This window comes from Rhinolophus hipposideros (genome assembly GCF_964194185.1).
Source record: "Rhinolophus hipposideros genome assembly, chromosome: 24".
NCBI classification, from domain to species: Eukaryota; Metazoa; Chordata; class Mammalia; order Chiroptera; family Rhinolophidae; genus Rhinolophus; species Rhinolophus hipposideros.
This window is the reverse complement of record NC_138070.1, coordinates 22,916,689-22,932,833: the sequence shown is the minus strand read 5'-3', so window position 1 is coordinate 22,932,833 and position 16,145 is coordinate 22,916,689. Positions and strand designations below refer to the sequence as shown.

Sequence of the window (16,145 nt, the reverse complement as noted above, 5' to 3'; positions counted from 1 at the left end):
CTTGGTCTATCTTTGGTGTGACCCAGGCTGGGCTGGGAGGCTCCGGCCAAGTTGGGGCTGAGGTACGGGTGAGGAGATGGGTGGGCGGGAGTTAGGCCATCTGTGGAAGCCAGGGGCAAGCTTGGGCTCTGAGACCCCTCTGCCCCTTCTGTTCTCGTTCAGTGGTTCCTTTAATTTCCAGGTAGGTGATTTGAGGATAAGAGGGCACCCCAGGGACTCAGCCTTGGTGGGTCCTCCTGCTTGTCTTCCTGATCCAGCCTTCTGGCCAGAGTGCTCCAGTTGGGTGAAGGAAGGCTCAGGGTCAGGAAAGGTCCCAGTGGTTCCTTTGGCAGGGAGAGAGCTTCGAGGAGGCGGCCCCTCATTCCTGAGCACATCAGCAGGGCAGTGGGCTGTCCCTGCACACCCTGGGTGTTGTCAGCACCACGGACAGTGCCCCGCGGCTGGGTAGGGCCGCCCCCCTTCCCCAAAGTGGGAAAAGCCCAGCCCTTTGGAGACTGTAAAGAGGTGCTAGTGCCAGGGGTATCCCCCAACTCCACGCACTCAACCTGCCAGTGCTCACACCCGCGCTGGTGCAGAGCTCTTTCCAGACTCTGTCGCCTTCTCTCCTGGCGGCCACACTGAGAGGCAGAGAAATCAGAGCCCCACTTTCCAAGGGAGGGAATTGAGGCTTGGCTCCCGCCTGGGATCTCCTCCGGGCCTGCTGAAGAAACCGAGTCCCCACCTGGGCTGAGGGAAGGGGGTGGGACTACACTTCCCAGAGACGCGTTGGGGTGGTCATCCAAAGTGGTGGCCAGGAGCAGGGCTCCGTCTCACACCGTCAGCAGGGGGCGCCTGTAGGGGGATGTGTTGTCTTGGTGGGGTCCCACGCCCGCAGAGGAGGGGAAAGACCCACCTCCTATGCCCTACCCACTGCAGCCCCTCAAGTCAAGGGCGCTGAGATCCAAGGGGCCTTCCCCCTTGAATTTCCATCCTTGCTGGTGGCCTTGGCATTTCCCACCTGGTGCCCAGCCTCCGTTTCCTCATCTGTAAGTGGACATCTTTATAGCTTCCCTTCCAGGAAGGATTAATTAGAAGATCCATGTATAAGCATTTAGCTCCAGGAGATTCCGGAGATTGTTGCTGGCACACAGCCCTGGGATCAGAGCCTGCTGAGCCCAGAACTCCCTCTTCCCTGCTGGTGGCCCTGCCTGGGCACCGCCCCTCCGACCATTATTTCCCAGAGCCCACAGAGTGTAGCCACGCCTCTAGCCCACCCCACTAACAACTATATAGCAGCCTCGCAGCACCGGCCTCCACAGTTTCCAGCCCTTCCTTCCTAGCCACACCATTCCCCCCTGGCCCAGGGGCAGTCCCCAGACACACCATGCTGTCACCTGGCTTCACACTCGCCTTCCTCACCGTGAGGCTGGTGGTGGCTGCAGACTCAGAGGGTGAGCACCAAGACTCTGCCACTGCTTTCCCCTCCCCATGCCCCCTACCCCATCTTTCCCTGAGGTCCTGATACTGGGGAGTTTCTTTGGGGGAGGAGATATTGAGGTTGGGGCCACAGGAGAGCATGGTCGGCACAGCCCCCCCCCGCCGCCCCGACTTAAACCGTGGGCTTCCATTCTTGGACCCTGGCTGGGAAGGAGCTGGGAGGCATCCAGATGGCCGTCCCTCAGCTCAGTCCCCTGCCCACTGTCCTGCAGGCACCTGGTGCTATGACTCCCAGGACCCAAAGTGTGGTGAGTGCAGTGTTGTGGGAAGTTCTGTGGGATTCGTCTGTATCCTGTGGCCACTAGACAGTCTGGTGCAGACGTGACCAAAAGGCAGTCTGACTTGTGCTTCTGTGGTTTCTGTGGGTTTCTGTACGTAGTCCTCGGCCACAGTGACCAGGCACCAGGCAGCATGCATGTGACTGTCCCTCGTGTTGTTCATCCATGTCCGTGGCTGTTGTGGTCTCCAGTCCTCCTGGGGTCCCAGCTGCTCGTCTCAGCGGGGCCTGTCAGCCTGGCGTGTGGCCAGCCCACATGCGAGCAGGAGGTGGAGTTCTCAAGTATGGGGATGTGCCACGTACCAGGAGACCTTTCCACTCTTGTTCCCTGTGGGGCAGTCTGCTTGCAGGTGACTGTCAGGTGGCACCTGCCTGTGTGAGGCCGTTGCAAACATTGTAGCCAGGCCAGGTTGGGGAGGGTGGCAGTTGTGACCTGTCCATTTTGGGAGTAAAACTGGGCTATTCTTCAGATACGTGGGGGTAAGGGGAGGAGGGGCCACCTTCCTCGATGTACCCCCAAGTTGCCTCCCTAACCCCCTGCAGACCCACATCTTGTGCCCTCAGGCCCCACCCACTGGAAGGAGCTGTCCCCTGCCTGTGGAGGTCCAGCCCAGTCCCCCATCAACATTGACCTTCAGCTGGTCCAGCGGGACCCCACCCTTGGATCCTTCATCTTCCAAGGCTACAACTCAGCACCTCCAGGCCCATGGACCCTGGAGAATGATGGCCATACAGGTCAGCAGCCTGGGGTCAGGAACCCCCCCAGACAGGGGTAGGAACCCTCTGCAGGGAGTGGGCTCTATCCCCCCACGCACACACACACACACAGGGATCAGGACCCCATACATGGACCCCATACAGGAGATGAGACTCCATACATGGGTCAAGGACCCCCCCCACAGAGGTCAGGAACCACATAATGGGTTAAGTACCTCTACGCAAGGATGGGAACCCCTCCCCCCACACACACAGGAATCAGTATCTCCACAGAGAGCACAGGAACCTCCACACACATCGTTCAACACATCCCCCAACAGGGGTCAGGACCCCCTCCCAATAGCAATCAGTCATTGTCCCTGAGAACCAGGAGTCAGGCACCAGGACGCCCCAGGAGTAGTCACAGCCCCCCACAATCACATACAGCTGTGGTGGGTCAGAACTCCATGCAGGGTGGGAATTTCTCCCGTAGTCTGTGGAGTCCCACCCGGCTGGCCAGCAGAGGGGCCTGGACACTAAGTGTGTCCTCTTTCCAGGGAGACCCTGCCAGGGAGCAGACTGATCTGAGGGGGACCCTAACGGCACAGGACGGGTAGGTGGGGGGAAACAGAGAGGGTGTCACGTGCTCCCTTACCCTCAGTGCTACTCCGTGTGGACAACGGCCCACACAGCCGCCTGGAGATGCGGGGCGCCGGGCTGCCACTGCCTGCCTACCGTGCACTGCAGCTGCACTTCCACTGGGGGAGCCCTGGGCAAGCGGGCTCTGAGCACAGCCTGGACGGGCAGCGCCGCGCCATGGAGGTGGGCTTGGGCATGCGGTGGGGTGGTGGGAGTGCCCCATGAAAGCCAGGGGAGCACAGTGCAGGCAGCTGAGTACCTCCCCTGTTCTGTGCCTCTGCAGATGCACGTTGTCCACATGAACACACGGTACCAGAGTATGGGAGAGGCGCTACGTCACCCCGATGGGCTGGCTGTGCTGGCCGTGCTGTTGGCGGTGAGGGAGGGGCCACGTGACTCCTGGCAGGGAGGAAGGGTGGGTCTGTGTGATTCTGTGGGCTTCTCAGAAAATGGGTCCATGGTGGGGGGCACGGCCAGGTGGCTCAGTTGGTTAGAGTGCGTGCTCTTAACAACAAGGTTGCCGGTTCAATTCCCGCATGGGATGGTAGGCTGCGCCCCCTGCAACTAGATTGAAGGACAACGATTTGACTTGGAGCTGATGGGTCCTGGAGAAAACACACAGTTACCCAATTTAAAAAAAAGAAAAAGACAAGGAGTCCATGGGGGCCTACTGAGGGGACAGGGTGAGCCTGTGGACTGGTGGGGAGGGGGTGAGAGGGTCTACAGGGTTTATAAGATTTAAAGTTTCTGTGGGAGCATGGGGCCAGTAGGAAGTGATGGATCTGCAGGGTCAGGGGGGGTGACCCTCTTCCCACTTAGAGTCTCTGCTAGACCCCTTTGGAGACTCTCCCTTCAAAGCCCCTCTCACTTGGAGCCCTTCTTAGGAGCAGGACTCTGACAACGCCAATTTCTCTGCCCTTGTGTCCAGCCTGAAGAACGTGTCTACACGCGGTGAGCAGCTGTAGGTCGCACCCAGCTGCGAGTGGTTGGGGGCTGAGGAGTCTGGGCCCAAAGGGGCTGGTTCCAATCCTGCTTCCCTCCCCTACCAGGGGTCTCGGTGCCTCTAGCGACCTTTCCGCTGGCCTCACTGCTGCCCGGCCCCTCCGGCCTCTCACGCTACTACCGCTACTCTGGGTCGGTGACCACGCCCGGCTGCGAGCCCGCGGTGCTCTGGACTGTCTTCGAGGATGCGGTGCTCATCGGGCGCGCGCAGGTGGGGCTGCCACCCCTCCCCCAGGCCGAGCTGCCCTCCTCCCTCCCACACCCCAGCCTGTCCACTTCTTGACCCATCTCTGTCCCGTACCCTCAGGTGGCCCAGTTCCAGACTGTGCCCCGGACTGGGCAACCGGGCACGCGCCTCTTGCCGCTCACCAAGAACTTCCGTCCGCAGCAGCCTCTGGGAGGACGCAGGGTCTGGGCCTCCTGCGGAGCTTCCCTCCCAGCCACAGCCCCGCCCCCTGCCTGTCCCCAGGCCCTCGCTCTGGGGGCTCTGCTGGGCCTGGAGATCAGCCTGTTGCTCTTGCAGGGCCCCTAGGATCCAGACTCAGACCCGTTTCCACAATAAACGACGCACACAGTGACCTTGGTCTCGTGTGGCTGGTTGTGTGTGTGTGTGTGGGGGGGGGGGTGCTGGGACTACTGCCTTAACCCCACAGAGGCTTCAAGTGTGCCTATCTATGCAGTAGGGAGCCCCCTGAGCAACCTTCACCTACCCCACCACAGCCAGTCCCAGAGCCCCCTCCAGAGCCCTCAGATCCCGCTCAGAGGGCGAAGGCGCCCCCACCACAAACCTACACTTTATGTCTGAATCCCCTGGTCAGATGGAAGAAGAAAAGTCAGCAGGTTCTAGAAACGCCACATGCTAAAGCCAAGGTTACACATTTTATTTCTAAAACGAGCTGGCACCGACCCCAGGTCACTGTGAGTGATAAAATAAATGAAGACTCCAGCTGATGTCTCCCAGAGGCCAGGAGGTGAGGTGTGCTGGTTCCAGGATCCATTGCAGGCTGTGCTGGGTGGGTAGGTCTTGGCTACAGAGACAGCTAGTGAAACCGTTAATCTATGGAGTCTCAGTGTAGGTGATTTCTGGAGAGACACTGGTCTCCTGGTGACTGCCTGTAGTGAGGCTAACTGAAGGACTAAGTGTCCTACGTGTCACTGTCCAAAGCAAAGCTAAGAGTGCAGTTGTGGCTGCTGACCAGATGTGTCTGTGTCCAGGCCATGTTGTCCTGTGGGAGGCGGAGTGTGGCTGTCAGTAAAGTCGGCCAGAGTCAGGCTGTTGTCCAGTTGATGACCTGTGCAATGCATTTGTATATCGGGGGTGACACTGATTTGAGTGATAGTGTGTCCAGGTGACAATGTCCCAGCAACCTACATGTGCCTGTGTCTGCTGCTAGGTGTGTGGGTCACACTCTATCCCAGCGCATGGAGGCCCTGCGTCCTACCTAAGACACTTAAAGAACCCTGTAACTCCCTCCCCCTAGGCGGAGGAGTCCCTCCTGCCACAGGCTCTTGGGCTCTCCCGCAGGCTGACATACTCCAGGCCCAAATCTTCCCCAATTCTAAGGCCGAAAAGGGTTTCCATGCCTCCTCCGGCCTGGAGTCAATCTCCAGAGGTGATTGCCAACTGCGCGGAGCTGTACACACTGTCCAAATGCCATCTCCGGCCGCCCACACCCCAGAGCACCCTTTGTCTCTGAGCCAGGCTCCACGAGGGGACAGATCTGTGCATTCGCCCCTCCAGCCAGCGACACCTCCAGCACCACGCCTTGAGCCGTCCTCAGCGCGGCCGCCCTCAGTCCCCGCCGCCCTGCGGGGCCCCGGGCGGCACCAGCACCTTCTTGAGGTTGTTCCGGACCGGGACCCGGTTCGCACTGCCGTCAGCGGGGCCTCCCGGGGCGTAGTCGGTGGGCCTGGTGACCGCGGCCAGGGAGTTAATGGAGCCGAGCGCCCGCCACAGCGCAGGGCCTCGGGGCGCAGCGCGGGCGGCAGCGCGGGGCCCCCGGCGGGCGGGCGTCGGCGTCGGCGGGGACGGCAGCAGCGCGCGCAGGGCGTCCAGCTCAGCCCGCAGCTCCACGCGCAGCGCCTGGAGCCCCGCGCCCACCTCGGTGCGGACGGCGGCCAGCCCCTCCTGCAGCCGCTGCTCGCTCACCTCCAAGACGCCCGCCGGGTAGGTGGCCCCGCCGCAAGGCTCCCCGCACACGGAGCACACGGAGCTCCGGCCGCGCGCGCCGGCCGGCTCCCCGGCGCCCGCCGCTCTGGTCCCGGCCCCGGCCGCGGCCCCCGCGCGCTCCACCAGCCGCAGTAGCTGGGGCGCATCGGCCTGCGCCTCCCGCTCTGTCCGGAGCTGGCCCCGGAGGCGAGCCAGGCGGCCCGGAGCGCGAGCTTCTTCAGGGCCCGGCCCGCTGGGCTGTGGCCCGGGATCCCGCCGGCGGCTCGCGCCTCGCCGCAGGGCCTCGCTCGCGCCGTGTGCGCTCTGCGCCTGGGCCCACCGGCGCCCGGGCTCCGCCGCCATCTACGCGGTTACCACCACCGCCGGCGCCACCAGAGCCTGGCCTTGCCCGGAGTCCCAGCCCGCAGCCTAGCGACCGCTGGGGCCCGGGCGACACACGGAGAGGGCCCCTGGGATGCTCTGGGAAGGACCGAGGCCTCTGGGGATCCTGCCTGGGGCCCGGGAACGCCCGGCAAGGCCGAGACCCGCAAGGACAGTGCCCCAGGGCCCTGGGGGTGGGCGACAACTGCAGGCTTGAGGGAGCTGGACTCGCCCGTGGGGTCGCGCTGTCCGTGGGTCCCAACAAGGGGCTTGGCCCTGCTTCTGGGCAGAGGTGACTGGACGTGGAGCAACGGTTCAGAAGCCCAGGCGCCCAGACTGGAGTAAGGAACCGAGCTCGCATCCTCTGCTGGAAGCTACCGTCCCCATCGCAGTCGGGAAGGTAGGTGTGGTCACAGACCCAGCAGCCCTTCTCACTGGCAAGGGTGACCTCTTTCCATACCATATTCCGAGCCACTGTTATCTCCCCACTCTGTCCCCCACAGTCCACACACGTGCAGGAACTGTTCTTGTCATGGGCACCTTCCATTCAAGCTCTTCAGGGTCTCCGTTGCTCTCCGCTGTGTCCCGCCCTGAGGAGGCACTGGGAGTCCAGTCCATTTCACACTGTCCAGCCACAGCTTTTCTAACCACCTCTAACCCCACAACCTTTTCCACCCATCCAGGCCTTTGCTCAGGTCAGTTCTCCCACCTATAATGTCCCTCCCCCCCACACACACCTCCATTTGCCTGGCCGATCCCATTCCTCTCACTTCTTCAGGGCAGCTTCCTTGACCACCTCACACCAACCAGGTAACTCAGGCCCCTCCCCCACAGCACCCCTCACCATCTAAGTGGCTGTTCTCTGTCCACCTGGGTCCACAGAAGGGTCCAGAGAAAGGGCCCTGAGCACAGGGCTGGGTCACACGGTGCTCAGTGACGCTAATCACGCTTGATGTTGGATGAAGGAGTACATGGACGAGAGAGTCTGGGACTGCGGATCCGTGGTGCCCTGGGGCCTCCCCACCCCGCCCCTCCCCAACCAGGGCAGCCCATGCACCTCTCTGCCTGACATTTGAGGCCCTTATGGCTATCCCTGCTGCCTTTCCTGTCCTTGCCACCTTCTTTGGGGGCCCCTCACCACTGCACCGTCCTTTCTCACGACGGTGCCTGGTGCCTTCACACGTAGGCAACGCTGCCTATGCCCATGGCAGGGTCATGGCCAGTGCACTGGGAGCCCCTCTGGAGGGCAATATCCCCCACCCAGCCTGTTGTTCTCACTGCACCCTAGGGGCTAGTTAGGACTTTGGGTGCCCTGGGGCCTCACCAGCAAATTGGGGAGGGAGGGCCTGGTGTGGATCCAGGCTTGCCAGGAAAGATGGCAAGACACTCCCGGGGCCTGTGTCCCTAGGGCCCACAGGGACCTAGCCTATATGCAGATATGTGTGTGTGTGTGTGAGAGAGAGAGAGAGAGAGAGAGAGAGAGAGAGAGAGAGAGAGAGAGAGAGAGAGGGAAAGTTGGGGCTGGGGAATGCCGTGGGGTCTGTTTGCTAGCAGCCCTGTCCCCAAGCCATTGTAAAGAAGCCTGGGTCCCCTCTATTTTTTAGTTCATTCATTCACTCATTCATTCATCGCAGCCTGTCTCTCTGGAAGACACAGGGGAGGCGAGAACTCGGCAATCTGTCGACCCCTCATCCCTGCTGCGTCACACCTGGCCTGCTGGGACCTCCAGCATCTGGCTCTGCAGATCCCTGGAGCCTCGTTAACCATCCCTGCCCCTCCCCCAGTAATTAAAATACTGCTGACAAAAGTGCCCTGGATTCCCCCCCCCCCCCCAAGCCTGCTGGAGCCAGGCTGTTTGATCCTCGGGATCTGCCCTCTCTGAGCCCAAACTGAGTCTTCATCTGTGAAATGAAGGAAACCCCTAAAATCCCCAGGAGGGGACAGCACGGAGGCTGGGAGGGTGGGAGAGGACTGGGGAGAGACTCCAGAATTGCCGACCAGCAGATGGAGCTGTGATTGCCGGGAGGAGCTCGGGTGGGCTGCCAGGGCACCAGCAGCCTAGGCAGACAGAAGCTTTGTTCTCTCTGACCGGGAGGCTGATGGGGGTTTGATGGGAGCAAAGCCTTTGCAGTGACGAGTTCAGGTTCCTGCGGGGGCTGCAGATGTGAGGTCACGACTTGTGGTAGACGGTCCCAAAGCCCTGGGCGGGTAGACGATGTATTACACAGGAGCAAGTGCAGAGTTAGTGGGGGAGGTCTGGGAGCCACTGTGGGTCCTGAAGAGAGCTGCAGAGGTGCTGGTGAGGGGCTAACAGGCAGGTGTAGTCAACACAACCCTGAGCCCCTGAGCTGCAGTGAGGGTCAGGAAGTCAGTTGTGGTGACTTGGCTCAAGCTTCATCCATGGAGGGGCTGGGGCAGAAACTGAGGCCTGGAGGTGAGACGGCTGGGGAGGCCTTGCTGAGGCTGGCTAGTCATAGCCAAGGTAGGTATAGTCTTGCAGGGCAAGAAGCAGAGACAGAGCTGCAGGATGTGTGTGTCGGGGGGCGGGGAGGTGGCTATACACAGGCCTGCTTTCAGGTGCCTCATGGAAGCTCCTCACAGCGCAGCCTGCGCAACAACCCCACGCCCGGAGGAGCTGACCTGGGCCCAGTGCAGGGCCCAGCTCCTTCCCCACTTAGGCCATTAGCAGTCTTGCCATTCATTAACTTCCGCAAGGCAAAGGAGAGAAAGTCCTGGGGCTCTGCCTCTGTCCAGAGAAGGGGGGCAGTCCCTCCATGTGACTTAACTGCCGTCACCCTTGCACTCTGCCATTAAACCCTGGCAGCCACCTCAAGAAGAGGTTTTACTGCCCAGAGCCCGGGGCAGTTGGGAGCCAGGAGAGTTCAGCAGGCAGGGCCAGGCCAGCTATGCATGTTGAAGGAGCTCTGATGGCCTCAGAGGGGGGCAGGGAAGCAGCAGGCCTGTGGCCTCGGTCATCAGGGGAGCACCTGGAAATGCAGACTCCCAGGTCCTGTGACCCCACGAGGTAGAGGGGATGTAGGTGCTTGAGGGCAAGTAGTCTTTCTCCAGCTGTCTGCACACCAAGTTAGGCCTGCCTGGTTCTCTGTGAAGTAGGAGATGGAGAGAGATGGGTTGAGGTCCCTGAAGCTGACTGGGCAGTATGTTCCCTCCACCCCCCAGGCTCTGAGGGTCTGTGTGGAGAGGAGATGCACTAGGGAGGGGCCCAATGGGTGAGCAGGACAGAACCTCTGTGCTCACCCCAGTGAGGTGGGCTTATTCTTAGAGCTGGTCCTGGAGGAGGGTGGTCTGGGCTGAGGGTCTAGGGTGAGGGCTGTGCTTTCCCTTCTGGTCAGGGATCCTGGCCCTAGGCACAGACTCCTGAGCATGCGCACATGCCCATCCTCTACTGTAACTTTGCTGCTCGCTCCTGGAGTTGGACTGGCTGGGCCTTTGGAGGGCAAGTGAGTAAGGCTGGCTTGGCTGGGGCCTGGACCCAGGGGTGCTGGGTTCTTAGGAAGGAACGGTTGGTTATTGTTCCCTTCGGGCCCCCAAAGTACAGGTCACACAGTGGGGCCTCTGCCCACTAAGCCAGCAGGTCTGGCTTGAGCCCTGGCTCAGGACTCAGTTCTGGCCTAGTTGTTCCTGTCTCACGTCTGGCATCCCATTGCCTTGTCTCAGTTTCCCCACCTGTCAGAGCCCAGGATGAGACTGCTGGCCAGGAAATGGTTAAGGGCCGCAGCGGCGACAGAGGCTGGAAGGGTGTGCAGTGGCTAGTGCAGGCCTGTGGCCTGAAGGGCAGGTCTGTCTATTCTGGGAGACCCTGCTGCCCAGAGCCCTGAGCTGTAGGTGGCCTCTCGTTTAAAGAAGGAGCCACCGAGGGGAAGTGACTTGCTCCGGGTCTTATTGCAGGGTCCGGCGCTTCCTGTGGGGGCTGGACACAGGCACACATTGCCCCTGAACACTCCCTGCCATCAGGCCCTGGAACTGTGCCCTGGCCTCCTGGGAGCTCTGGCTACCCAGGTGTTCCCTAGGAACTGTCCTGGGGCAAGTGGCTCTGTGGGGGGCAATTCATTACCTGGTAATGACCTTACCTGACCTCAATAATGAGTTCATTCCCTTGTAATGACTTTGTTTGCCTCAGTCCTGGCGTCAGCAGCAATAGAATGTCTTGAAGGTGGCCTGGGGTGGCTCTGACCAGTCTAGGCTATGGCTCCCTAACCTGCCCCAGATGGGACATCAGGCCCACCAGCATCTCTGTGTGCCCTGAGGGCCTAATGTTGGCTTCCAGCGGGACAATCCTGGATTCCTGATTGTCCTCCTGCAGTTGCACAACCTTGGACAGGTAGTGAGGACTCTGTGCCTCACTCACTCACAGATGGGGCAAAAGAGGGTCTGCATGGAGGACTGCCTTGGAGGAACATGCCCTGCCCATGCAGGGGTCCTCAGGGCTCCCCTTCTCCTGCCAGCTGGGTGGGGGTTTCATGTTAAGGCCATGCTTCTGACCGTTGGCCCCTGGAATGGACCACATCCCGTCATCCCTGGTGGCATTGGGAGGGAAGTCTGAGGGTTTTGCATAATTTTTGTTCAGTGTTTTAGTTACTTTAGTTTTAGTTGGTGGACATTGGGTTGTTTCCACTTTTTGGCTATTATGAATATTTGGCTATGAACATTCATGTACAAGGTCTTGTGTGGATGTATATTTTCATTTATTTTGAGTATATTCCTAGGAGTGGAATTTAGGTCATATGATAACTCTATTTTTAGCCTTTTGAGGAACTGACAGACTGTTTTCCAAAGCATATGTATTATTTTATATTCCCACCAGCAGTGAATGAGGGATCCAATTTCTCCACATCCTTGCCAATACTTATCTCTCTTTTTTATTACAGCCATTCTAGGTGGTGGGAGGTGGTATCTCCTCGTAGTTTTGTGCATTTACCTGATAGCTAATGATGTTGAGCATCTTTTCATGCAGCTTGATCTTTATACCATTTTTCCTGACTGTGCCCTAGATTTAATCTGCTTGTAAGCCATTTCCTTATTTCAGCATCATTGCCAGGATTGCAGAGGCTGGGAAGTTTCAAACCCAGCAATTCCTGGCTTCTTTTTAGATTTCTTTCCTCTCCTATTTTACTATGAGCAGCAAGAATCCGGGAGGCACCTTCAACACTGGCGGGAAATCTCAGCTACATCACCCAATTCTTTAGGTACATTTTCTGCTTTCTGTGTTAACACAGGTGGCAGTGTTGCTAAACCTTCTGCCACAATTTAACGAGGATTCCCTTCTCTACCATTTCCAAAAACATTTTTCTCCCGTTCCTTTAAGCTCTCATCCAAAGCCTCCTCAAAGACCATCAGACTTCTAGTAGAAGTTCTTCTGGCTTCTATCCTTTGCCAGTTCCAAAGCTTCTACCACATTTTTTCATTTTCTTTTCTTTTTTAAACTGATAATGTTCTATTTCTTCTTCTTTTTTTCTTTTTATTGGGGAATATTGGGGAACAGTGTGTTTCTCCAGGGCCCATCAGCTCCAAGTCATTGTCCTTCAATCTAGTTGTGGAGGGCGCAGCTCAGCTCCAAGTCCAGTTTTCGATCTTTAGTTGCAGGGGGCACAGCCCACCATCCTATGTGGGAGTCGAATCTGCAACTTTGTCGTTGAGAGCTCTCTTGTTGTTGAGAGCTCATGCTCTAACCAACTGAGCCATCTGGCCACCCTCAGTTTCATTTTTATAGCATCCTATTTGCAAACACTGGAATTAGTTATTGCATTAATTATATATACTACATTATTTGTGTTTGTTATCTATCTCTGTACAACAAATAACTCCTAAAATATGACTTTAAACAACAATAAACTTCCATTATTGTACACCATACCTGAATATCCTGTGTTGTTGTCTCAAGGTCTCTGGAGTGTCCACTTCCAAGATCAATCTCTCTTGAAACTGGCAAATCGTTGCAGACTGTAGGCAGGAGGCCTCAATTTCTTGCCATGTGGATCTCTCTACAGATTTCTGGAGTGTCCTTAGGATGTGGTGTTGGCTTCCCCCAGAGTGAGAGATCCAAGAAAGCAAGGCTGAAGCTGCAGTGAATGCTTTTATGACCTAGCTTCACGATTCACACACCAGTATTTTCACAATATTCTTTTTGTTACACAAGTCAGTCATATCCAGTGTGGGAGGCACTACAATGGTGTGAATACCAGAAGACAAGGTTTATAGGGGGAGGTCTGGAAGCTAGCCACCACAGCAGGGGAACTGAGTAGAGCTTGCAGCCAAAACTGAGCCTGGGGCCCAAGGCAGTTAGAGCACTGTGTCAGGCTAAGCCACCAACCACTCTCCTTCCATCCCTAGCTCCTGAGCATGGACAGAGGTCAGGGCCACCTGGTCTGAGAGCAGACCTGAGGCTTTCCCTCCTCTGCTCCCCTACCCAGCACCAGCGCCCCAGAAGGGGCAGCAGAAGTAAGACACTTGGAGGGCCCCTGGGAAATCCCTTGACGATCCTCCCACCACCTCTAGCGTCCCTAGAGGCGGGAAACTGAGCCTTTTCCTTAAAGACTTATGTGGGTCAGAGCCCTCTTAATTCCACCTGGAGACACCTACACACTGACAAGACAATTTCACATTCCTGGGCATGTTCCTCTTGAACCCCCTCCACCAATTAGACACACACGCAGCGGCCCAGCACGCCCCCACGGGCGAACGCACACATACACCCAAGATTCTTTGACAGCCGGGGATGGGGAGATGTGGGCGTGGGGTGTAGCGACTGGGGCGGGGCCAAAAAGCATGGTTTCTGGCCCTGAAACTACATTTCCCAGAAGGCTGTGCTACACTTTCCTCCGCGTCTGGATGTCAGAGCAGCTCTAAGTCCCGACTCCTTCTGGGAAATGGAGTCCACCAAGAGCGCAGCGCAAAGCCTCCCGAGAGTTGTAGTTTGCGTCCCGTCCGCAAAGACGGACTTTCCTGCGGCATCCTTCGGGCTGTTCGGTTGTGACTGTGTTCTTTTGTGGGAGGCGGGACGGTTCGCTCGCGCATCCATCCGTGGGTTTGTCTGTCGGTCAGCTCCGCGGTCTCTCAGCTGCGCTCCGCGCCTGCTGACGCTCGGTGGCTGAGCCCCAAGGCCTCCCTGGCTCCGCATGCGGTCCTTGGGAGGAGTGTGACGGGCCGCGTGGGGCGCGGTGGAGGGACGTGAGCGCAGCCTGGGGTTTGGTGCTTCTGCTGAGCCTTCCTGGCCCGGACCTCGGCGGGATGCAGGGCCAATATGACCGTGCAGCCGGGAGTGCGTGAGCGACCACGCTGGGCTCCCCTGCAGGCCGCTGTCCCTGAACCCCAAAAGCAAGCCCCAATCCTCTGCGCCTGGCCTGGGACGCGGGAGGCTGGGTAGCTGCCCACGCCTCCTGCCAGGCGGTGTGGGGAGGGAAGCTGCCAAGGGCCTTCGTGGAGACCTCTGCCCTGAAACCCCAGGAGGCAGGTACAGCTTCGCTGTGTGTCTGTGAATTTGTATTTGAAGAGACAGGGTGAATTTTTCCTGCTTTGAAATTATATGAAGAAAACCCTGAAATGAGCGCTGAACGAACAACATTGATGAATCTTATTTACACAGTTGTACGGCAAAAGAGTAACACACACCCCACACACAAATATATACAGAATTATTCCATTAATATAAAGTTAAAAAGCTGGCAGAAAATAAAATAAATTTAAAAGCTGGCGAAAAATAAACTATTGTTTAGAGTTACAAAGACATGATAAATTTGTATAGATTAGCAAGGATATTACTTGTGTAAAAGCCAAAGGAATGTTTAGCTGGGGAGGTGAAGGAGATTGTAAGGGCAGGGCAGGACAGGGGTGCTTCTGGGACATCCGTAATGTTTATTTCTTGACCTGGCTCAAGAATTCCATGAATGCTTTCTTTGTACGACTATTTCTTGACAACTATGTGCTGTCTTGTGCATATATTTCATAACCAAATTCATTGAAATTCACAGACATTAGGACGGCGACTACCAAAACCCAGAAACTAACGAGTGAATATTTCCTTGCAGTCTGTGGCTTCCTATCTTAAGGGTCCCCAGGCTTGATGTCTCACTAAAAGGACTGTCACGGGACACAGAAATTATATTAATGGTTAGTGCTTGTTACACCGCAAAAACACAGAGTAAAATCAGCAAAGGGAAAAGGCGTGAAGTCTGGAGGCAGCCAGGCACAAGCTTCCACGTATGAGCTCCCAGTAGAATTGCAAGGGATGTATTAGGTTGGTGCCAAAGTAATTGTGATTTTTGGAACGATTTTTAACCTTTTAAACCGCAATTACTTTTGCACCTACTTAATACCTATTACCCCAATGATGAGTGACAACATACGTGGAGTATCTTCAACCAGGGAAGCTTGCCTGAGCCTCAGTGTCCAGCGTTTTTATTGGAGGTCAGCCACACAGATAGGGTGCTGTGTCTGACCTCAGTTACTCAACCACAAGGCCCCCAGGTGGGAAGCAGGCGGTCCCCATGAGTCACGTGGTTAGTGTAACTGTCTGGACAATCTGGCACAGCACGGCTCAAGCCTCCATCTTGCAAAAACACTCTTAACCCACAACATTCTAAGAGCGCATTTCCCAGGAACTCTCCAAGGGCCAGTCCTAAGAACAGGCATTTCTTGGGAATATGCAGGGTGAGAGCAACCCAGGACTGCTGAGTTAACCCTTTCCTACACACTTGTCTTTTCATTATCTTAATGATGTCTTTTATAGAGCAGAAATTTTAAATTTTGGTGAAGTCTAATTTATCAACGTTTTTATAGTTAGTGATTTTTATGTCCTACTTAAGAAATCTTTTTCCTACTCAAGGTCACAACGATTTCCTCCTACATGTTTTCCTGGAAATTTTGTTGTTTTGGTTCTTCTGTTTAGAGCTACAATATAATTCAAATTAATTTTTTTGGGGGGGTATGTCGTAGAGGTCAAGGGTAACTTTTTCCCTGGCCATTTGTATCAGTAAGGATCCAACCAGGATACAGAAACTGCACAATAATATGAACAGAGAAAGTGTAGTATATAGAATTATTAGCTATGACATTAGATTGGAGTATTAAGATTAGTAAGAAATAAGGAGACCCTGATGTCTTATGACCTTACTTAATTTGCTTATTCATTTTAAAAGGTATGTTGTAAATTCCTTGGGCTTTTCTGTGGAGGTAATCATGTTGTCTGCCAATAAAGATAGTTTTACTTTTTCCCTTCTATTTCTGCTTTTTCTTTCTTTTTTTATGTTTTCTTTCACTGACTAGGACCTCCAGTGCAATGTCACATAGAAATGGTGAGAACAAACATCGTTGCCTAGTTCCCAATATTAGGGTAGAAACATTTAATGTGTCATTATTTATTATGATGTGAGTTGTAGATATGTTTTGGTAGATGCCCTTTATCAATTGAGTAAGTTCATTCCTAGATAAAAATTGCTAAGCATTTTTATCATGAATTGGTGTTGAATTTTATCAAATGATTTTCTGCATCTATTAAGATAGTAGGAT

General features: G+C 56.1%; 2 protein-coding genes across 2 annotated transcripts; one reads left to right on the top strand and one right to left on the bottom strand.

The window, feature by feature from the left end:
* The first annotated feature begins 1,300 nt into the window (after window positions 1–1,300).
* Window positions 1,301–4,667, top strand: LOC308492094 (carbonic anhydrase 15-like). Its single transcript, XM_081036576.1, has 8 exons — window positions 1,301–1,430; window positions 1,689–1,724; window positions 2,318–2,488; window positions 3,111–3,271; window positions 3,372–3,464; window positions 3,973–4,039; window positions 4,138–4,301; window positions 4,398–4,667. The coding sequence occupies exons 1-8, from the start codon at window positions 1,364–1,366 to the stop codon at window positions 4,620–4,622; spliced, it is 984 nt and encodes a 327-aa protein (XP_080892702.1). The 5' UTR covers window positions 1,301–1,363; the 3' UTR covers window positions 4,623–4,667.
* Window positions 4,668–5,882: 1,215 nt separating this feature from the next.
* On the bottom strand, window positions 5,883–6,782 carry LOC308492093 (protein FAM246A-like; the record flags this gene model as incomplete). Its single annotated transcript, XM_081036575.1, has 1 exon — window positions 5,883–6,782. The coding sequence occupies exon 1, from the start codon at window positions 6,600–6,602 to the stop codon at window positions 5,883–5,885; it is 720 nt and encodes a 239-aa protein (XP_080892701.1). The 5' UTR covers window positions 6,603–6,782.
* Between the last annotated feature and the right edge of the window lie 9,363 nt (window positions 6,783–16,145).

Bases quoted from the DNA above. Each gene is read 5' to 3' on its own strand.
- LOC308492094 (XM_081036576.1), top strand. From the start codon at position 1,364: ATGCTGTCACCTGGCTTCACACTCGCCTTCCTCACCGTGAGGCTGGTG. The intron at 1,431-1,688 runs GTGAGCACCAAG...ACTGTCCTGCAG, and splicing joins GGTGGCTGCAGACTCAGAGG to GCACCTGGTGCTATGACTCC. The intron at 4,302-4,397 runs GTGGGGCTGCCA...CCGTACCCTCAG, and splicing joins TGCTCATCGGGCGCGCGCAG to GTGGCCCAGTTCCAGACTGT.